The sequence below is a fragment of the Antedon mediterranea genome, chromosome 10 (assembly GCF_964355755.1).
Source record: "Antedon mediterranea chromosome 10, ecAntMedi1.1, whole genome shotgun sequence".
Taxonomy (NCBI): domain Eukaryota; kingdom Metazoa; phylum Echinodermata; class Crinoidea; order Comatulida; family Antedonidae; genus Antedon; species Antedon mediterranea.
The window spans coordinates 19,915,988-19,936,785 of NC_092679.1; the positions used below are offsets into that span (position 1 = coordinate 19,915,988).

A 20,798-nucleotide genomic window follows, 5' to 3' on the forward strand; every position below is an offset into this window, starting at 1 on the left:
GCATACAAATATATATTTATTTTAATTCCATAAATTCTACAAACTAGGCAGTAAAATAGTTTTTATAATAGTTGTGACCTTGACCTATGACCTTTCCCCTCAAATTCGAACTCGTCCGAGCTTTTGGGGCATAGATCATTGTTGGCAAATTTGGTGAGAATCGGATAAAAACTGTGGCCTCCAGGCTGTTCACAGACACACACACACACAAACACACACACACACACACAAACATACAGGGGTGAAAATATAACCTCCTTGGCGGATGTAATTATTGAAAACATTGTTATACAAAAGTAAACTATACTGTTTGTATCAAACAATGCTTGACAACTATGAAGACATCATGCATTGTTTCGTGTATTCCCAGACGGCGAGGGCGCCACTGACGTGAACGTTGAGTGAACGCAGCACACCAAGCTGTGGAATTTCAACACATACATCTAGTATGTTGATAAGTTCAACAGGTATTCCACTTCTCTCATTTCTACAACAAGAAAGGAGGAATAAGTATAAATTTTGGCAACTTAAGGGGTCCTTTTGCAGATGTGCCAATGAAATAAAACTGAAGAATTTACATTGTAAGATTAGTGATTTGTTTAATTCTTCGCTACAATATTTTAAAAATAATTTTACTAAAAATGTCAAAAAGAAGGAGAGGGAGGCTACTATTTTATTTTATTTTTATTTTATTTTATATTTATGTTTCTAGTTGAGAAACAGCAAGTTGTGTTCTAATTATTTCATAATTTCTACTAAAAAACATACCCCAATAAAATCAGTGTTTCTGGCGGGAATTTGCAATCAGTCAGGCTTTGACTGTTAGCAGTCTGCTCCAAACCAACAAGTAAATACCCATCATGCCTCTTCCTCATCAAATATTCGTTCAAATGATACGGCCGAACCTGAAAAATAGAGTTATTGGTTATAAGATTGAATAAAAACACTAACCAATGGCAAGATACTTTAGGATATTTTATTTATAAAGTAGTTTAATAAGCCTTTTACATGCAAAATGTAGAATGAAGAATAAGCCCACCCTTTCTAATTGTGCATGTGGGCTTATACCAGAGACCATTCTATAAAGTGGCAAGATACTTTAGTATTAATAATAATGTAATAAGCCTTTTTTATGCAAATTTAATCTATGCAGGCATACATCCTTAATATTGTTTCACCTTCAGGAATAATCCCACCTTTCAATTTGTGTGTGTGGGCTTATACCAGAGTCAGTGCAGCAGCCACCATTTTACTTACTTCTTCTATATTTAGCCACTTCTGAGCTGTGACACTAAGATTCTGAAATTCCTTTGTCTCAGTTAATTGAAGATTGGGTAAGACGACTGTGCCTACGGCAAATATCTCACTTGTACGACAAAGACCTAAGATAAAAGAATATAAATCACGTATTGAAATGTTTTATCAAAATGTTTTAATAGGAACAAGCTTTAACACTAAATACATTTAATAAATAATCAAAAACATGGGTTTCTGGCAAAAAGTCTTGGTACTCAATCACTATGCTGCGGACTATGAAGAATTTCTTTTAATTTTAAATATGGTAATGTTATTTGTAATAAGAAATTTATTCATTCATTTATTGAAAATTGGTGAAACAAAGTTCATTACCTCCTAAATTTGGTACTTTATTCACAAGTGATGTCACAAGAATTAATTTGCTTCTGTTGAGATTCATTCGTTGAAAGGCATCTACGTCTAGCCCTGGTATTGACTCTCCCGCTGGTACAATCTTCTTTTGGACATCATTGACGCTGTCAAAAGCACTATCAGCATCAGATTTTTGGCTGGCTAGAAAGGTTAAAAAATGTTTTATCCAAAGAGCTTCTATGAATTTCTAGAGATCGAACTCCACTGTAATCACAGCTCAAAAAAATTGATTATGGACACACACACTTGGCTGTCGCTTAGTTCGCTCTCTAGTGAGTTGTATAAGCTCTTTGAGTTTAGCATAGTAAACCCCTTGGTTGGTAAGTCAGTCTACATCATAGATCTAATGATGAATAAACCATGCACTTACTATTTTTCATTTTGCTAGCTTTCCATGCCCCAGGGACCAGCTCTTGTAGGCCTTGTCTGTCAGCGGATGGCTTCAGTTTATAGGGCAAGTTAGGCCTAGCCCACAAAGTTGCATTTGCTTCAATGAACAAATCTGCTGGAATTAACTGTTCAGGCATCATCAATGCTAGGTATGGAATTGTGTAGAATATAGTCTGAAAGTCAAAGGTCAAAACATTTTGGCAAGTCTACAGATCTGTCAATAACTGGACAACTTAATAAACATATTTGTTATTTATATTATGGTTTATTACGTCATAAAAGTAATGCGCGATTTGCACACAACAAAAAGTTATTGGTTGCTGCAGCAACAGTAGTTTAATAATTGTAGGCTAACCTCAAAATTGCAATCATGTTGAGGATCAAACTTCAAAAGGAAGAAGTTTGCTTGTAGTCGGTTGAGGATACTGAAATGTGCACTGTAAAAAAGTAAAGTATAAGCTTTGAAATACATTACATTCATAAATTTTCAATTGCGCTACAACCTCTCATTTGGAACACCCCTATTAAGGGGACGCTTTCCCATGAAATGAACAAAGGTAAAAACACTACAGCCAACCCCTTTTCAGGAGACACTTTGACCAGAATGTGTCCCCTTAATAGTGATTTGTCTGTAGCTAACTTTAGGATCATTTTACTCTAATTGGCACTTGCCTACTATTGTTCTGAAACTTCACGCAGGCAGCTACACCAGGGTACAAGGCCTGTACCTCCTCTAGGCCTGATCTTTCACACTCTGTCCACAACTTGGAGAGTGAAGCCTGAGCATACAGCTGGATGGAGAAGTTTTTGGACAGACAAAATGGCAGGACTATGGGGAGAGCTTTTTTGAGAAATGCAGCCTGAAAAAAATCATTATAAAAAGAACATTTGCATTGTTGATTAATAGTGAGTTTAGTTGGATGAAAATGGAGAAATTATTGGACAGACAAAATGGCAGGACTACTTTGGTTTGAAGAAATTAATGTTCATCTTACCTTATGTTGTAGATCAGTGGTTATGGTGCCCAGGTGAGATAAGATGGTAAGCAATGAACACACTAGGTTTCTGTTCCAATCATCGGTAACTGTTGCCTGCAAGAAGGAAAAACAAAGATTACTTCAGTAACATTACAAAAGCTGTTATATCTCCACATATGGCAGTATTTGTCCAGTATCATAGTAACACATGTATTTCACAAGCGATGCTATATCACAGAGCAAAATTAGTTACAGTACCAAGAATTGGCTATAACAAACATTTTATAAAATAATTTCCATGAAACAAAATCTGTTTAAATACTGAATGTCTAATAATTCACTTTACAGGGTATATTGCTGTAATAATAATAATAATATAATATTCTTATGCTGGGTGACTATGCTATTAGTAATTACCTCTTGCAGTTGAGACCATAGTTGTTCTTGAAACTCTGGAAAACGGTCCATCAAGATAATATTTGCCCATTCCTGGAAGTACTTTACAGAGGGCTGGTTATCTACCTGCAAACAATCAATAATTGGCGGGAAAATCCCTTGAGCAGTTTGCAGGTGAACACATGGCAACAGCAACACAATTGTCTGCCAAATCTTCTCTTTTAATCGATGCTTCTCTGAATTACACACGTATCGCTGATTTTTTCTGCTGGTGTCTTTCTTATTTTCCTCCTGAATTAAAACAAATGTGCCCAAATATGGTAGTGATATGACATCATCATGATCACATTTTGTTGTCACATAAAGTTTGATAGTGTAGATAGAGCTTAACAATCAAAAGGTCTCTCTACTTCTAGGCAGCCTGGCAGTCAAACATACCACTCAAACCCAGCCTATTATTTATGACAATTTTTTAAAAAGAATAATATTAAGCAAAACTTATTCAGATTGGAAAAGGTACTTACCTTTTTAAGAAGTAACTGTATCATATGAGGAGCCAACTGTGACAAAATATCAGAATGATAAACATGTAGCTTCACAATGAAGTTGATGGCAATCACTCTCACTAAGCGATGGTCTCTGTTGTAGCTGCAAGAATTGAAGAATAAAAAACAAAATCTAAAATATGCATAATGACCATGATAAAGCAGGAGGACCCTGGCCATTTTATGAACATTTTCATTTCAAACAAGACGTTTAGAGCAAATATTATTGCCTACCTTTTATAGACTTGGTTAACAGAACACTTTTCACCCATCTCAATAATATCAGCAGATACATCTTGTAGTAACCTTAAAAAAGTATCAAAACAATCGGTAAATTCAAAGTATCACGTTCTAAACACTAAACACACTCACGGTCGACACTATCAAAAAGTTTGATGTGCCCAAATATGGTAGTGATATGACATCATCATGTCCATATTTTTTTGTCACATAAAGTTTAATGAACGGATTTTCTTAAACTTCAATAACCATGTTCTGTAAGTATATTTACAACGAAAAATTCAGAATGATAAAAAATTGTAGGCGCTATTGTGCTAACCAACAAACACACAAAGCAAGTAGCAAGTAATGATTTCCTTTTCATTAGTGCAGACAAATCAACCAACATATCTTTATTCATACCTTTGATCTTTATTTAGAGGCGGACAAAACAAGTAAAAATTCATTAGTACATCCAAATATCTCAAAGTAGTAGAAAGGCACGCATGTGCATCGCTGGTTGCTAGGTACAGTAGTGAGTCACACATCTCATTGGTTAGGATGTTCACAAGACCTTGTTGATTCTCGCCAGTAACAAGGAAATCATTAGCAATCTGAAAAAAATAAAAACAAGTTTTGTTTTTTTATAGTTACGAAAATGTCCAAGGATAACCATAGGTGTATTCATTCACTGTCCCTCTTAAAGGTGGTAATCCTGTTCACAAGACAAACATATACACAAGATTCTCTACATAAACAAAGCCTTATTACAAGTCAACTATTGAGAAAATAGAATATATGACAATTAGCGGAAGCTTGGTGGTCTAGATGTATGAACCGAGGCTAGTGATCTGGAAGTCGTGAGTTCAAGTCTCACTCGAGAATTACTTGTTCTCAATGTACTTAGTAAAAAGTACAAAATTAAGTCAGACTAATACAAACATTTGAAACTGTATGCGACAAAAAAAATGTGACGTGCCTATATATGGACATGATGTCATATCACTACCATATTTATGCACATCACACTTTTTTTTGTTAGTGTAAACAGAGTTTTACAAACCTTTTTCAGTTTACCAATCAAAAGGTCTGAATCAGATTTCAAGACATTAACTTGGAAGACTATCTGAATGAACGATTCCACACACGCCCAGTACACTTTCTGTTGGTTTCTGAGATCTCTCACAACATTCCAACAAACATCAAAGGCTTCAAGACAACATTCAGGATTGGCAGTAATCTAGAAGGAACAGAATATTGACAGAGAAAGAGTGGTTACAAAGCTTTTTTAAAGGGAAGCTAGGTAATCATAGAGAAAACAAATTATATGTCAAAATGAGGAGTTGTTGCTGAAAATGTGCAATGTTGCATTAACAATATTGTTGAACACCTTCTATGTTTTGTTCCTCTTCATAGAATTTCAATGGCATCAGTGGCGCAACGTAGAGGCCAGATGTCCCTGGTTTAGGAAACCTAAGTGGCCCTCCAACTCTTAAGGCATTAGACGTTTTTAGCCTTCTTGACATATTTTAATGCCTGTTTTTTCCTCTGGGCACTGCTCAGGGGACCCCATAAACTCTAGGAAACAAAGCATTACCTGAGAAACGAGAAGCCGAACACAGTGCAACGCTGGTATGACTTCAACTCCTTGAATGATGGAGAGATCATTCAGACATGGCATCAGGATGTCTTTTGGATTCTTTGAAGAAAGAAAATCACCACTATGGCCTTGGAGAAGGTACAGAATGATTCTCCATTTACTGCTGAGGAATGAATTGATCAATGAGCACTTGTCGGAGTGCTCCAGTTTGTCTCCTAAGCTACCAACTGTCAAGATATTTGTGACGATTGAGTCGACAGATTGGAGACTCTCTAAAGGCATCGATGTACAAGACAGCCTCCATCCTAGAACTCTGGTGCTGGCTATGTAGCCAAGAATTTCTTTTTGTGATGTAATATTCTACAAAAAAAAGTAAACAAATTTATTTTACTTTAAAACATAACCAGGGTTTTGCTTTTCTATGGCTATTTTTTAGGGTCTAGGCGAAGGCTAGAGACTTTCCCCTATTTTCTACAGGTCTCTTCATCTAGATACTTTACATAAACAAATGATATAAATAAAGCATCTGACATAGTGGTACATTTTATGTAATTATTTATGTAATGCATTTTTAATATTAAAATTTTGTGAAAATTGATATTTTGGTATTGAGAAATTTTCATAGAGTCCATGGTTGAGGCGGAGTTGATTTCTCAGTATTCTTTCATTGTTGAATTTCTCAAGTTTAATAATTTTTCTATGTATCTATTTGAATTTAAATATGTTGCTTTAAAAATTGTAATGTTCTTAATAATAATTCACAATAAAGTTATAAATATACCATAAATAAATAAACATTTCTAAATATATATGTACATCAACACACTTGTTTCTCCAACACTCACCAGTGAACTTGCTACCACGGCAGAACACTCATTCACAATTTTCATAAGACTTGTTGGCTGCAGAAGTTGATGTCGTAAGAGTTTGTCCAAGATGTTAATATACAGGTGCAAGCTACTCTCACATATACACTGAAAGAAAGTCCACAATACAAGCTAGAACAGCCTTACGCATTTGAGATCCCTGGTTCAAATTGGGAATTGGGATCCTGGTCCGGATTTAGTGGAGTGGTCCTTGACCACATATCTATCTGTGGTTTCAATTTGGTAAAGATCTGACATAACCTGTTTGGCGGATGTAATGAGATATATACTATGAACTAAAAAACAAACAGTAAACAATTAATCTAAAAAGCAGTATCATTTATGTATATAAAAAGATTGAAAATACCTCAGTTTCGTCAATCACTATAAGTCTTCGTCTTAGGTAAAGAATAATTTCTTCCGCACATAAGAAAACAGACTTTTCAAGGCCTACTGTCCAATCTTCGAATAAAATTTATACTAAAAAATGGTATCCAGAAATATTGTGCACTATAGAATGGTATTCAGCAGAACCGCAAGAGGAGATGTCTTTGGGACCCAACAAAGTAAAGTACAAGGAATTGTGGTTGGATGTGTAGGTAGGTAGGTGTAGTTAAAATATACTGCCCCTTGTTTCATGGGAAAGTGTCAATTTAATAGGGGTGTCTAAAGAAGGGGCTCTACATAAATTGTAGAGTGACACAAATACTATATGCTGGACTGATTTGAACAGATTTTAGTATAAAATGAAGACCTTACCATTTTCAATAGTCTTTCTTGGATCAGCTTCATTCAGAATTGCCGATAGCAGATGCAAAGCATTGTCTGCTTGGGTCACAGGTAGATAAACATGGCTACCAACCTTGTGTAGCACTTTGGTCAAAGGTTGGATGAGGTCAGACATTGATTGACCTCTAAGCAACTGTTCCCTGGAAAATAAAAATTGGCATTTAGACATGCGACAATTCTCAGATTTTGCTACTACCCATGGTATTCAATTAAGTTAAACCAAGTTCATGCATGGCTTTATGGAAAAGTAAAAGAATATGGGCACTGTACAACTTACTTGGTTTTGTAGTTGGCATCAACAATAAGCACCAACAACCTGGCAACCCTTGTAGCTTCTTTAGCAGACGACGCAGTATCTGTATCACATGTCAAATACTCTGTGACTTCCAGTTGTAGAGCTTCAAATACATTCTGTACCTTGGAGTCTAATTTTAACTCAGATGCATGCTGCTGTAGCCAGTCCACAATCTTAAGAACAGAACGTTTACAAAATATTAATTCATTTATTATTTTACAAATAAACAAATAGATTGGTAAATGTGATAGGAGAAAAATTAATAAAAGCAGTACAAGATATATATGTCCAAGTAGTCTCACTTGCGCACTGATGAAGGGCTAGTGTTGCCCGAAAGCTCTGCTAATTTTTCTGGCTGTTTTACTTTTTGATTTAGCTTTTTGCTTATTTGATTTCCATTGAGATCCAGCCACTGATACCCACAGCATTGTCATTATTCAGTAATTTGCCTTTGGATTTAAATATATATATGTATAATCGTTTCAAATTAATTAATTAAATTTCAGTATATCACCGGGCGGTTTAGAATTACTGTTCTTTGCCCGATTTGTTTATATATATATGTATCTCTTCGGAGATCCCGCCTCGTGAATAAAAATACTGAAAGATGAGAGCGTATCAATTTGATCTCTGTTGCGCTTGCGTACAACCGAGGACTAGTGCTGTTCCGCCGTACCACGCCGAGAATGTTAAAGAGTCGCTATCCAATCGAGTTCGAACAATACCATGAAAGCCCCAGTGGTCTAATGGTTAGGACATCTGCATATCAAGCAGGCGGTCCGAGTTCGAGTCTCGGTTGGGGCGACTTTTTCTCATTCTCACAGATTTCCTCATCTTTATCGTTTCAAATTAATTAATTAAATTTCAGTATATCACCGGGCGGTTTAGAATTACTGTTCTTTGCCTGATTTGTTTATATATATACGTATCTGATGGCAACTATGAAATTGAAAACGAGAACAATGTAAAATGTAATACTTTTAAATAAAAATAAAATACTTTTTCCCAAATGGTAGTTTTTCTTTGCATACATTCCTCATAGTTGAGAGCAGAAAGCACATTGCTCAGCTGGCAGAGGCTAGCAGATGCTGGATCAATCAGGTTTAGAGCAGTGTGTATCAGATAGCACTGGATAGCACCACGGTGAAAAGGAAGAACAGTTGACAAGCCTATGCTTAGTAGCTCCCTAGAACAATGAATGTATAACACAACATTTATTATTAGTTTATGAAATTAGAAGTGTGTTGCACATAATATAAAGCATTTATTACATACTTGTCACCAGTAGCCCTGTTGGCAATGATATACTGGAAATGAATTGATACACAGGGCTTGATACACTTTCGACTACTATCATGTTATGATTAAAACCCTATTTATTGGATCTGCATGGTGGTACGGTGGAACAGCACTAATTCTCAATTGCACGCGCATGCAACACGCCCAAAACGTCCTCATCTTGTAGTACATTAATTCACTAATTCATATATTCAATCATATTTTCTACATTACCTAAGACACTGTAACGAAGTATCTCCCCAGGACTGGCTTGGCTGTATCCTGGCAAGGGACTGAGAGATGAATCCCAGTGGAACCGGTTTGGTCCGTAATTCTACAATTGCTGACAACAATTCCTGCAGAAAAACTGTGTGGTAAAAAGAATGAATTTATCAATTTTTCAGCACTTTAAGGTTGAATTTGTCAGTGGATGAATTGAGGCAACAGCTAGCTGTAGGAGATCTTGGGGATAGGAGATTTTACAGATGAAACGGAGCAGATTTATAGACATTTGAAGGGCAAGAAGTAGGCATTCTTTGTACTTGCCCTTGGCTTGATCAACAGGCAGGCTGGCCACACATTTCGGAAAGAATTCTAATATCCTGGTAGAAACTTCAGAAAACCTCAACAAACTTTTCTCGCTGGTGTTGATATATAGCGTGTAATCAGTTAATACATTTAGCACTGGTCCAAGTACAAACTAAAAGAAACAAATAACAAACCTATCAAACCTACAGTAGTAATATAGAACAATTATTAAGAGGACACCTTTGGGCCCCACAAAAGTGTCCCCCTAATGGGGGTTATCCTAAATACAGTAGGAGTTGGCTTTAGTGTTAAAACATATATTTCCACTTTTCATTGTACCTTAGGGGTGGCCTAAAAAGTATTTAACTACTACCTGCAAGCTCTCTAATTTTGAGAGGTGCACCAGAGGCTTAAAATTGTTTACCTTTGAGCCAACTTGAGTAAGAACAGGACACGCAACAAGGTCAAGGGTCATAACCTGCATCACACCCCACCTGCTTACAGTTTTTGTTGCATGCTGGAAAAGTCGTTCAAAAATCACAACTAGCCAAGATGTGTGTAGTAATGGCCAACCTACAAGTCAATCACGTTCAGAATTAAATACATATAATAATATGTTTATTATTACAGATAATCCAGGATAACTTTTCTTATAAAACAATTTTCATTCTAGATCTATAAACTTTCATTCATAAATTTATCAATTGAAGATGTACAGTAGAATAAAACAGACCGATGTTTTTATATCTTTTTTCCACTTGTAATCAAGTCAATTCATTAAACGCTCTGGCTAAAGATACGGTACCGTATCCTAACTTCCGTTTGCTAAAAGTACGGTAAAATTGAATTCCTATAAAACTCGTTCCTAAATATTAAAACTCGTCCTAAATATTAAAACTTGTCCTAAATATTAAAACTCTCAACTCTCTAAATAACCTTTCTTAAATAAAAAAAAAATCATCAAGCAGAAAACCGATCCCGCAACCCCTAGGCCATAGCATCATCACAAGCCCACCATGCCACACAGTTTGCTTGCAGAAAACAATTTCCATAACCTACTTCAATAAAATCTATGCTTACATAGTGCCTTCTACAATTACCGTACCTTTAGTTTTCAGGAGTATGGATACGGTCCCGTATCTTAAGACATAACGTTCATTCAAATAAATTTATAAACAAACCTGTAATTGGTAAATAGGTGGCTTCAGTTAGCTTAGGAAGACGTGACAACACTGGCATAACTACATGAACCTAAAATAAAAACAATAAATTGGTTTATTTTAAATACTGAATATTCACGTTTTTAAAAAGAAAATGCAGATATTTTTAAAGAGAATTTTGTAAATATTCTGTTTAAAGATGGTTTAAAAAAGAATCATATTACAAAGCTTTCAAACAACTAGTTTAACACTTTGTGGGAATGCTGAGACATAATTGGGGTGTGCTTCATCAATTTTCTTTGGCAGATTCTAAGTCTATTCTAAGTCCACAACATAGGTCATAGGTCATCAGAAACCAAATACTCCTTAAGTTCTTGCTATTATTACCTGTGTTTCTTTCAGGGTCTCTAGAATCAAAATCATATCTGCCCATAGCTTAGCGTGTTTATCTTCATTTTCACGATGCCAACAAAATAGAGGAACCTCTGTACAGTCCTTCACATCACCTCCAGGCACATCAAGACCTGCTGACAACTCCACGACTTTCTTCAGCAAATACAACACTCTCTTTCTAGTCAACGAGTCGCCAGAAGTACAACCATGCTGGATTGCTTCCCAGAAAGACTTTTCTGATAATATACTTGAAAGAATGTCTGGTTCCGTAATCAAGTCAGTATGTCGATGAAAATAATCAACGAAGGCGCATAGCACAATAAAAGAGTTACTGGAGTTTTTACCATTTGACAGCAGCATCTTCTGAATTCTTGTCCACATGGTTAATACTTTCTCATTGGGTGTTCTAACCATTTTAAGAATCTTTGGAATAAAAACAGTGGCAATCTGTCCACACACCCAATCTTCAGCATTTTCAATGACGTTAAGCAATTCAATGAAACATCTATCGAGCCAGTCTTTATCATAATCATGTGATACACAAGATGGTGTTTTCGCTAATACACATTCAGTATTTGACTTTGAGATACTTTCAAGAACAGTATTTAAAATTTCAAGTGTTGGATAAATAGGAATATTATTATCGGATGAAGAAAAGGACATTGTATTTTCGTTTAATTTCTGTTCTTCTACGTACTCTTTTAGTGAGGCAATGCATGCGTCATAAATGATGGACCTTGATTGTGGTTCACTGCACATGCTCAGACAAGTAAGGCAAAGTTCACAGGCAGCATGAAAAATGTCAAACTTTTTTGTACATGATCCAGATTTATCTGAAACAACATTTTTTTCTAAAGCAGTCAATCTAAAAACTGGGTAACAAATTTCAGCAATTATCTTTTTTATTAATAATTGGAACTTGCCGTCAACTGATGCACCATCCTTTTCAGTAATCATATTATTTTCTAGGCCTAAACTACCTAACCTTTGGCAACACACGTACCCTGGCGAAGAATTGCAGTTTGTCGGGTTCTCTCCTCCGACCACCAACGAATTCCCAAATCCAGGCCTAGCTAACACATCTTTGACTAGCGTGTTAAGAGCATTACAACATTCTAAAATACAAATCTGATCATCCTGGCTTGATGATATAACATTAATTGTGTAATCTACAAGTTTATTGACAAGATCTGCATTTTCAATATTAATATAATCAGTAAAAAACTTATACATTACAGAAGACATGTTGATTGAGTTGCACACCATGTGCCGTCATGCAATCATTCATGCGTGACAGACGTACAGAAACTTTTATATGTATGACACGCTATTTGTGTCAAAATGTCTGCGGAGTGGTGTTATGACACCGTCTTTGGTCTGCTATTTCTGGTGAGCGAAGGTTCTACAGTATGTGATGTTAAGAGTAAAATACATAATCTCAACTCATGCTAGGCCTAGTAGTAGTTCATGTAGGCCGTGTCGTATCGCGTATACATATATCATATAAAAACTACCCGGGTAGTTTGAATATCGTATTAGCCATGATGTTAAAATAAATAGGCCTTACAATTGGCAGAAAAAGAACAATGAAACGATGCGGCTTTCTGAATGAAAGTTCAAATTAGTAGACGTACTACTTAATTATGCCAGAAAGTTATGCTAATATTCTTTTCTATCAACAACACAATTTACGTAAAATTTTTCTTTGAGCACAGGCTTCATAATTAGCCTAATAACTATAATCGTCGGAGCCTGCGCTACTTTTGTGATGTAACTGTTACGCGTATATTTGGTTCAACATATTCGTATTCGTATTCGTAGCTTAGACTCTAGCATGGACATAGCAATGAAATTGAGCGACGACACAAAAGCAATCAATTCCAATCTCTGTGATCTTTTTTCATCAGAGACAAGAGATTTATATGTCCCAGATTAGAGATAATTCCAACCTCTCTCTGATTGTTTTTCATGACAAGAGAGGGATTTGTTGGAAACGAGTTTCTATAGCTTATGTCCTTTGCTTAGAGCTAGCATCCATGGACATAGCAATGAAATTGAGTGACGACACAAAAGCAATCAATTCCAATCTCTGTGATCTTTTTTCATCAGAGACAAGAGATTTATATGTCCCAGATTAGAGATAATTCCAACCTCTCTCTGATTGTTTTTCATGACAAGAGAGGGATTTGTTGGAAACGAGTTTCTATAGCTTATGTCCTTTGCTTAGAGCTAGCATCCATGGACTTAACAATGACATTGAGCGACGACACAAAAACAATCAATTCCAACCTCTGATTGTTTTTCATCAGGGACAAGAGATTTATATGTCTCCTATCTTAGAGATAATTCCAACCTCTCTGATTGTTTTTCATGACAAGAGAGGGATTTGTTGTTAACGAGTTCCTATAGTCTTATTTCCTAGCTTAGCTAGGAGCATCCATAGACTTAACAATGAAATTAATCGACGACACAAAAGCAATCAATTCCAATCTCTGATTGTTTTTCATCAGAGAGACAAGAAAGATTTCGTTTGAGTCGCCGATGTTCTAGTAATTGTTATGCAAAAATCGTGCGACACGACACAATCTCTCTAAATTGTTGAATTGTCGAGGCTGCATCTGAGACGACAATATTTAAATTGTTTGTGTTTTAAAGCTTAGTCACGGGTTTGGGAGTACTGTATATAAGAGGATTTATTGGTTTTCAGACAAACAACGCACATCTCCTGACCCATCCAACTACAGTAAAACACTTCTTCTGCTTTTCTTTCTGACAATTAAAAATGGTAAGTACTATTAAAATCTCTGAGATTGAGCAGTAATATTAATATTAATCTGTTTCGAGAATTAATATATACTTAGGCTACTGTATAATGTAACTTGTGTAAAACTGCAAATCAGATAGGGATCGAGTCTTTCTTTTCTAACTGACGTCGTAGGAGACAAGAGCGTGTTACCAAATTGTTACTAGTAGACCATCGGTAGACTGTCTTTATTGAATTGACCAACCCACCACCGACATTAAGCAGCCATATTGTTCATTCACGATTTTAAATCAGTATAACAATTAAATATTAACCTTTATTTTCAGTCAACAGATTTAAAAATATGTACAATTGATCCTGAGCTATTAGCGGACTTGAAGAAGTTCCGTTTCACTAAGGAATCAGTTAATATGTGTATGATATGTAAGTTGCAAGTTGTATATTGTTTGGAGGAAAAAAGTATAGTTCAGTTTTAAACCGTACTGTAATTGAATATGGCTAAAAACAGTTTTATTACCTTTTTATTTTTCAGTAAAAATAGAAGTGGATACACAAACGATAAAGAAAGAAAAGACATTTGAGGTAAACTGAATATGTTGTGATCAGAGTGGAAGGCATTGCAATGAATTGGATGACTATACAATATCCCAGTGCTCTGTATCTCCACATATTATCTATTTCCGAATTATTATAGGAATATTTGGTAATACAGCATGCATCACATGTGGTGCCTGTAGGCCTATCATGTAAAGTTAGGTTACTAATAGATACATGTGAAACACATGTGATGTTGTATTACCAAATATTCCTATGATACTTCGGAGATAGATAGATACAGTACCGATAATCGGGTGCAATAATATCACGATACTATATTATTGTAGTGTTTTATTATTTTTTTCAGGATGTGTCACCGGAAGATATCCACAAGGAATTACCAGCACAAGAACCTAGATATGTTGTATACAAATACACTATGAGTCATGAGGATGGCAGAATTTCTTACCCCTTGATATTCATCTTTATTAATCCTTCTGGTAAACTTGTATACTGCCTAAATTCTATAATGACTAAAACTTGGTTCCGACTAGCTACGCAATGCCCTTCCAGTAATTGTTATTTCCCCGCCTGCGTGAAATCAAACCTGCGATGTTTGCTGTACTGGTTGCGTCGTCGGTTCCCACTTGTGATTACACAATACAACACTTTGCGTCATTACGGCGTTGCGTTGCGTTCTAGTGGGAACCACGCTTTTCATAGGCCTATACAATCTAGATAATTTACAGAATTTAGAAATTAAATGTTCATTCATTTTATATGCTATGCCAACAGGTTGCAAACCAGAGCTTCAGATGATGTATGCAGGATCTAAACATAGTATGGTGAATGCAGGTGGCTTTACAAAGGTTAGCATTATTTAAGTGTGGTTCCCACTAGAACGCAACGAAGGCCTAACGCAGCGACGTTTCGAAGCAAAGTGCTGTATTGCGTAGTCACAAGTGGGAACCGACGACGACGCAATAGTGCTGCAAACATCGCAGGTTTGATTTCACGCAGGCGGGGAAAACACAATTACAAACGCAATGATTGGAAGGGCATTTCCTTAAAGCTTGCTTCCCATTAGAACGTAACGCAAGGACGTAAACGCAACGCAAGCGTTTTAACCAATATGGCAAGCGAAGTTATAGACAGTTAGTAATCACAAGCGAATAAGCCATCGCTTGTGATTGGTCAATTCACTTGCGTTGCGTTACGTCCTTGTGTTGCGTCGCTAGTGGGAACCACGCGTAAGTTGCGTAGATTGCGTTACGTTGCGTCGCTAGTGGGAACCAAGCCTTAAGCTCTATATTGTCTAATTAGTTTGACAAAAATGGATGTACCCAAATACGGTAGTGATATCCCCAAATATGGTAATGATATGACGACTGTTTTTACCAATAATACAAATACCGATTTCGATAAGCAATAATAAAGCATGGATCCCACTAGAACGCAACGCAACCCAGCGACGTATCGCAGGTTTGATTTCACGCAGGAGGCGGGGACAAACACAATTATTAGAAATGCATTTTCTTACGTTGCGTAGGTTGCGTCGCTAGTGGGAACCAAGCTTTAGGCCAATTAACACAGACGAGCAGTAACCGATATAGAATCTGTGTTCTTCATGACTATTTACACACAACGTGGAGCCGACGGGTTCAGGATAGATCGCACAGATTCTACGTGGGCCGGGACAAGCTACACGGTTTCCGCTCACCGTTACCGCTCGTCTGTGTACGTAAATTTGCCTTTATAGGTATATTATATTGCGTGAGTTTAATAGATAAACTAAAAAACTACATTGTAAATGTAATAAAGAAGTCATTTATATCAAATAGCAACATTTGGTTAACTCTGTAATCATTTTTGTTATAGGTGTTTGATCTCCGATGTATTGAAGAAATCACCGAAGAATGGTTGTTGAAGCAGCTCAAATAATCTTGTTACAAATCCCTCATGAACGACCGACGCCAAACTGGTCTCCACCTCCACTAAATCTTGGTTCCCACTAGAGCGTAACGTAAGGACGTAAACGCAACGCAAGCGTTTTAACCAATGACAAGCGAAGTTATAGACAGTTACCAATCACAAGCGAAGAAGTCATCGCTTGTGATTGGTCAATTCACTGGCGTTGCGTTACGTCCTTGTGTTGCGTCGCTAGTGGGAACCACGCTTTAAGAAGATTGGTTCCCGTATTACGCAACGCAAGTAATTTGACCAATCACGACCCGATGGATCATCATGATTGGTAAAATTATACTTGCGTTGCGAGTACGTCCTTGCCTACGTCTGAAGGGGGAGAAGCTTAAGGGACAGTAGCGCGGGATTTTTGAAGTGAGATTATTTTGAGGTGGTTAGGAAACCTTATCTAGATCAATAGAATGCATTACAAATGAAACCAAGTACTTTTCTCACGATTATCATTCAATATATACGCTTATAATAACTTAACCCTAACAGGTACGTAGGCCTACTACTAAGAATATATTTTGCGACGACTTTTAGGACCTCAGTTAATTATGTTTAGAATTTAAAATCTTGGATAATAGGCGTACTAATAAATGAATTCGATAAAGAAAGGATATATTTAGTGTTTTTGTTCTGCATTATGTTTACGGCCGTGTTTCCGCAGCCAAAACAAAATTATCTGTTAATTTTTACTCGGCTTTAGCTTTACACAGCTATAGAGCGAAAATGTTCGTACTTCAACCGGATGCAGAATTACGACGTCATAAACATGGTACCAATCGAAACAATTGCGATTTATAAAGTATTACTCCTCCCTTATTTTCGTTGTAGTATTGAGCTGGGATTTGGCATAAATATACTACAGGGACATGTCCTCAAAGCTATAGAGCCGGATTTCTTAATTTCTATCCGGATGCAGCCATATGACGTCTCGAAGATGGTACCGTATAGCCGTATTTGGTAGCAAGGTTGATGATGTGTATGTGACGTCACATCCCGTCTTATGACGTTATTACAGCTTCTTTTGCTGTGCCCCGAGTATCGCACATTCGTGCTTGTTTAACCAATAAAATGCGTACGATCAGTGATTACCAAAACAACCAGATGCTCAATCACAACGCAACAATTTGTCCTCCAGGTCAACGGTTAAAAATTATCCGATAATTATCCCATTTGTATGAGATAATTATCGGTTAATTTTTCCCAACTGGAATTGGTTAGGATGTCTTCATGAACAAAATATCTCAACTTAAATAATGTGTCTACTTTTTTTTTTTGCATCTTGACAAACTATGAATATGATTTCCATGAAAGAAATTGATCAAATTTTACTGCAACAAACAAGACTTTTTTAGGCCTATACATTTTTTTCATTATATAGAGGTGCAATTTTGTTTAAAATGTTTCTTCTGTTTTAAAAAATATACAGATAGTTTAATTATTAATATATATTTGTATATCTTATGTACGTGGGTTCATCCCACTTTTATTTCCATACATTACGGTATGTTCCCATTTCTTTACATATTTTTTTTTCTAAACACATTTTCATTTCAATACACTATACATATATATTGTTTTCATCATCTGTCTACGTACACTTTTTTTTAAAGAGTTTTGTTCATTTGTTTAATTATTAATAATTAATAGTTAACGACCTCAATCGTTGTCATGCAATCTCCTGTACTTTTGTCTGTGATGCTGCCTCTGATACAACAATATTCAACATTTAAACTGCTATATTTTAAGCTGTATGTATGACGATTTTGGGACGAGCAGAAGATTTTAGACAAACTGACCCTTTTCAAAACAAAACTTCTTTCTCAACTTCAGCTGTATAACTGTTGATAGGGAGTGAGTGGCCAAGCGGTTAAGACAGTGGAACCGTAATTACGTAGCCATAACATCAGCAGGGGTTCGAGACTCACTCACTCCATGGTTCTGGTGGTAGAACGATTCTTCTCGGATAAGGACTATAAACCGTAGGTCCAGTGTACACATCTAGCTCGTGTGCACTTTAAAGAACCTAGTACATCTTTCGAGACGAGTAGGGGGTTACCCCGGTGTATTAGTACATTACAGCCACTGATCACCAACCGGGCCCTCTGGGAGACCAGTCTTTGACTGAAGAGGTTACCCAGTATAAATATATATTCAATCAATCAATCAATCAATCAATCAATCAATTGTATTGTAACTAGACCATGGCTGCAGTCACGTGCGCAAATTTGAGTTAGTGTTTACCGACCGACCAACCGACATAGTGAGCTGTAGAGCACGCGATTAAAAATTAAATAGGACCGAGCTCGAATCCTATGATCTGACCATGGCGTTAAATTAGTACCTCCATGATCTGATACTACGATATCTAATTACCATCGAGTTGAGTTTGAGTATTATAAGGACCAAACCCACCACAACTGACATCTTACAATTATTAGTATTGTGCATTTTAAAGATTTATATCGTTAACAATGAAATATTAACCTTTATTTTCAGGCGACAGTAAACGTATGTACAATTGGTTCTGAGGTATTAGCGGACTTGAACAAGTTCCGTATGAACGTAAAAGCTATCAATCCATGTATGATATGTAAGTAGTAAGTTTTGTGTTGAGAAAATGAGAGGAGACAATAGTTTAAGCTTGGTTCCCACTAGATACGCAACGTAACGCAACCTACAGCTTGGTTCCCACTAGAACGTAACGCAAGGACGTAAAAGCAACGCAAGCGTTTTAACCAATGAAAAGCGAAGTTATAGACAGTTAGCAATCACAAGCGAATAAGCTTGTGATTGGTCAATTCACTTGCGTTGCGTTACGTCCTTGCGTTGCGTCGCTAGCAGGAACCACGCTTACGCAACGTAAGAAAATGCCCTTCCACTAATCGTGTTTTCCCCCGCCTACGTGAAATCAAATCTGTGATGTTTGCAGCACTGTTGCGTCTTTGGTTCCCACTTGTGATTACGCAATGCAGCACTTTGCGTCGATACGTCGCTGCGTTGCGTTCTAGTGGGAACCACCAGTTTTAAACATTATACAGTGATGTTGAATGTGGCTAAAAACAGTTTTTATCATTAATGATCTTTGGGTTTTTTTCTAGTAAAAATAGAAATGGATACACTAGCGTTAAAGACAGATACCGTAAGACGCTTGAGGTAAAAATGAAATCTCGTTAATATTTTTTTCGTAGAGATCAAAGAGGAAAATGCAACTACAGTATTTGTCCGGGTGGTACTTGTCCTAGAGGGGTGGTTGTCCGTGGGGATAGTTGTCCTAGAGAGTAATTGTCCTATGGGCCGTAATTGTCCTAGTTATGGGGTGATTGTCCTTAGGGCTAGTTGTCCAGGGGTGGTTGTCCGGATACACTATATCACGGTACGGTGTGCTCAGTTACCAATTTGCAGCAATTTCACTATCCTCGTTGTATTTTTTTAGGATGTGTTACCGGAAAACATACACAAGGAATTACGTACAAATGAACCCAGATATATTGTCTACAATTACAAGTTCAGCCGTGACGATGGAAGAGTTACATACCCTGTGATTTTCATATTTATTAGTCCTGCTGGTAATACTGGATAAATATTAATATTTTATATTTTTTTAAATTATTTTTTAAATATTATTATTGAATTTCATATTACAACATAGACTTGTTTTATTAATAATTAATTTATTTATCATTCATTGTTCATTCATTTTATATGCCAACAGATTGCAAACCAGAGCTTCAGATGCTGTATGCAGGCTCTAAACTAAGTGTTGTTAACGCGTGTGGCATTTCAAAGGTTAGCATTGTTAATATATAAAAACACATTTTTCTCTCCCGATTGCGGAGAGCGGCTGTTTTCACCTATCAAATCTAAAGGGTGGTTCCCACTAGCGACGCAGCGTAACGCAACACGACGTACGGTATTGACGCAAAGTGCCGTAGCCTATTGCCTAATCACGAGTGGGAACCGACGACTGCACAAATTGCATGTTTGATTTCAAGCAGGCGGGGACAAACACAACTATTGGAAGGGCATTTTCTTATGTTGCGTACGTTGCGTTACGTTGGGTCAACAACAGGAACAAGATAGCAATAAAAACTGTTTATTTTAATTAAATTGCATTGATTTAATAAACTAAAAAACTACATTGTAATATAAAAACGATGTCATTTGGTTAAATATGTCTTCATTGTTTGTTATAGACGCTTGAGCTCCGATCTGTAGAAGAATTCACTGAAGAATGGTTGAAGAAAAAGCTTAATGAAATGAAATAATGAAAGTATTAATTATCGTCGTATGAAATTGAAAATATATTGAATGAGAAACAATTGAGAAACGAGATATTTTGATAAACGAGTTATTTTGAGTCTTCGATGTTCTAGTCATTGTTATGCAAAAATCGTGCGACACGACACAATCTCTCTAAAT

The 20,798-nt window shown here is 36.4% G+C and overlaps 2 protein-coding genes and 1 non-coding gene across 5 annotated transcripts; 2 read left to right on the forward strand and 1 right to left on the reverse strand.

The window, feature by feature from the left end:
• Positions 1 to 315: 315 nt before the first annotated feature.
• LOC140061300 (probable methyltransferase TARBP1) lies at positions 316 to 12,061 on the reverse strand. The gene is made up of 24 exons (XM_072107808.1): positions 11,099 to 12,061; positions 10,733 to 10,802; positions 9,976 to 10,124; positions 9,426 to 9,723; positions 9,258 to 9,390; positions 8,745 to 8,931; positions 7,728 to 7,918; positions 7,421 to 7,590; positions 7,029 to 7,123; positions 6,641 to 6,769; positions 5,793 to 6,155; positions 5,259 to 5,435; positions 4,619 to 4,809; positions 4,211 to 4,282; positions 3,956 to 4,079; positions 3,453 to 3,722; positions 3,054 to 3,149; positions 2,731 to 2,918; positions 2,414 to 2,495; positions 2,039 to 2,231; positions 1,630 to 1,809; positions 1,258 to 1,382; positions 769 to 905; positions 316 to 487 (listed from the first exon to the last, which is right to left on the reverse strand). Exons 1-24 carry the CDS (start codon positions 12,059 to 12,061, stop codon positions 334 to 336), a joined length of 4,737 nt encoding a protein of 1,578 aa, XP_071963909.1. The 3' UTR covers positions 316 to 333.
• Trnad-auc (transfer RNA aspartic acid (anticodon AUC)) lies at positions 8,478 to 8,549 on the forward strand. The gene has a single exon. It is a non-coding gene; the product is annotated as a tRNA-Asp (tRNA).
• On the forward strand, positions 11,746 to 20,699 carry LOC140061124 (glia maturation factor gamma-like). 3 transcript variants are annotated; one of them, XM_072107578.1, is made up of 6 exons: positions 11,746 to 11,980; positions 14,195 to 14,291; positions 14,401 to 14,450; positions 19,813 to 19,945; positions 20,092 to 20,165; positions 20,573 to 20,699. In XM_072107578.1, exons 2-6 carry the CDS (start codon positions 14,279 to 14,281, stop codon positions 20,642 to 20,644), a joined length of 342 nt encoding a protein of 113 aa, XP_071963679.1. In that variant the 5' UTR covers positions 11,746 to 11,980; positions 14,195 to 14,278; the 3' UTR covers positions 20,645 to 20,699. The 3 variants fall into 3 exon arrangements, with proteins under 3 accessions (XP_071963679.1, XP_071963677.1, XP_071963678.1); XM_072107576.1 differs by lacking the exon at positions 11,746 to 11,980 and adding an exon at positions 12,886 to 13,889 and having other exon boundaries at positions 20,573 to 20,666; XM_072107577.1 differs by lacking the exons at positions 11,746 to 11,980; positions 19,813 to 19,945; positions 20,092 to 20,165; positions 20,573 to 20,699 and adding exons at positions 12,894 to 13,889; positions 14,773 to 14,905; positions 15,201 to 15,274; positions 16,284 to 16,981.
• Positions 20,700 to 20,798: the final 99 nt, after the last annotated feature.

Excerpts from the sequence above, each read along its gene's own strand:
- LOC140061124 (XM_072107576.1), top strand. Across the intron at positions 14,292-14,400 it reads AGTTAATATGTGTATGATAT|TAAAAATAGAAGTGGATACA; the intron begins GTAAGTTGCAAG and ends TTTATTTTTCAG. Across the intron at positions 14,451-19,812 it reads AGAAAGAAAAGACATTTGAG|GATGTGTTACCGGAAAACAT; the intron begins GTAAACTGAATA and ends GTATTTTTTTAG.
- LOC140061300 (XM_072107808.1), bottom strand. The coding sequence starts at position 12,061 with ATGATTACTGAAAAGGATGGTGCATCAGTTGACGGCAAGTTCCAATTA. Across the intron at positions 10,803-11,098 it reads AGACCCTGAAAGAAACACAG|GTTCATGTAGTTATGCCAGT; the intron begins GTAATAATAGCA and ends TTTTTATTTTAG. Across the intron at positions 4,080-4,210 it reads GTTAACCAAGTCTATAAAAG|CTACAACAGAGACCATCGCT; the intron begins GTAGGCAATAAT and ends CAATTCTTGCAG.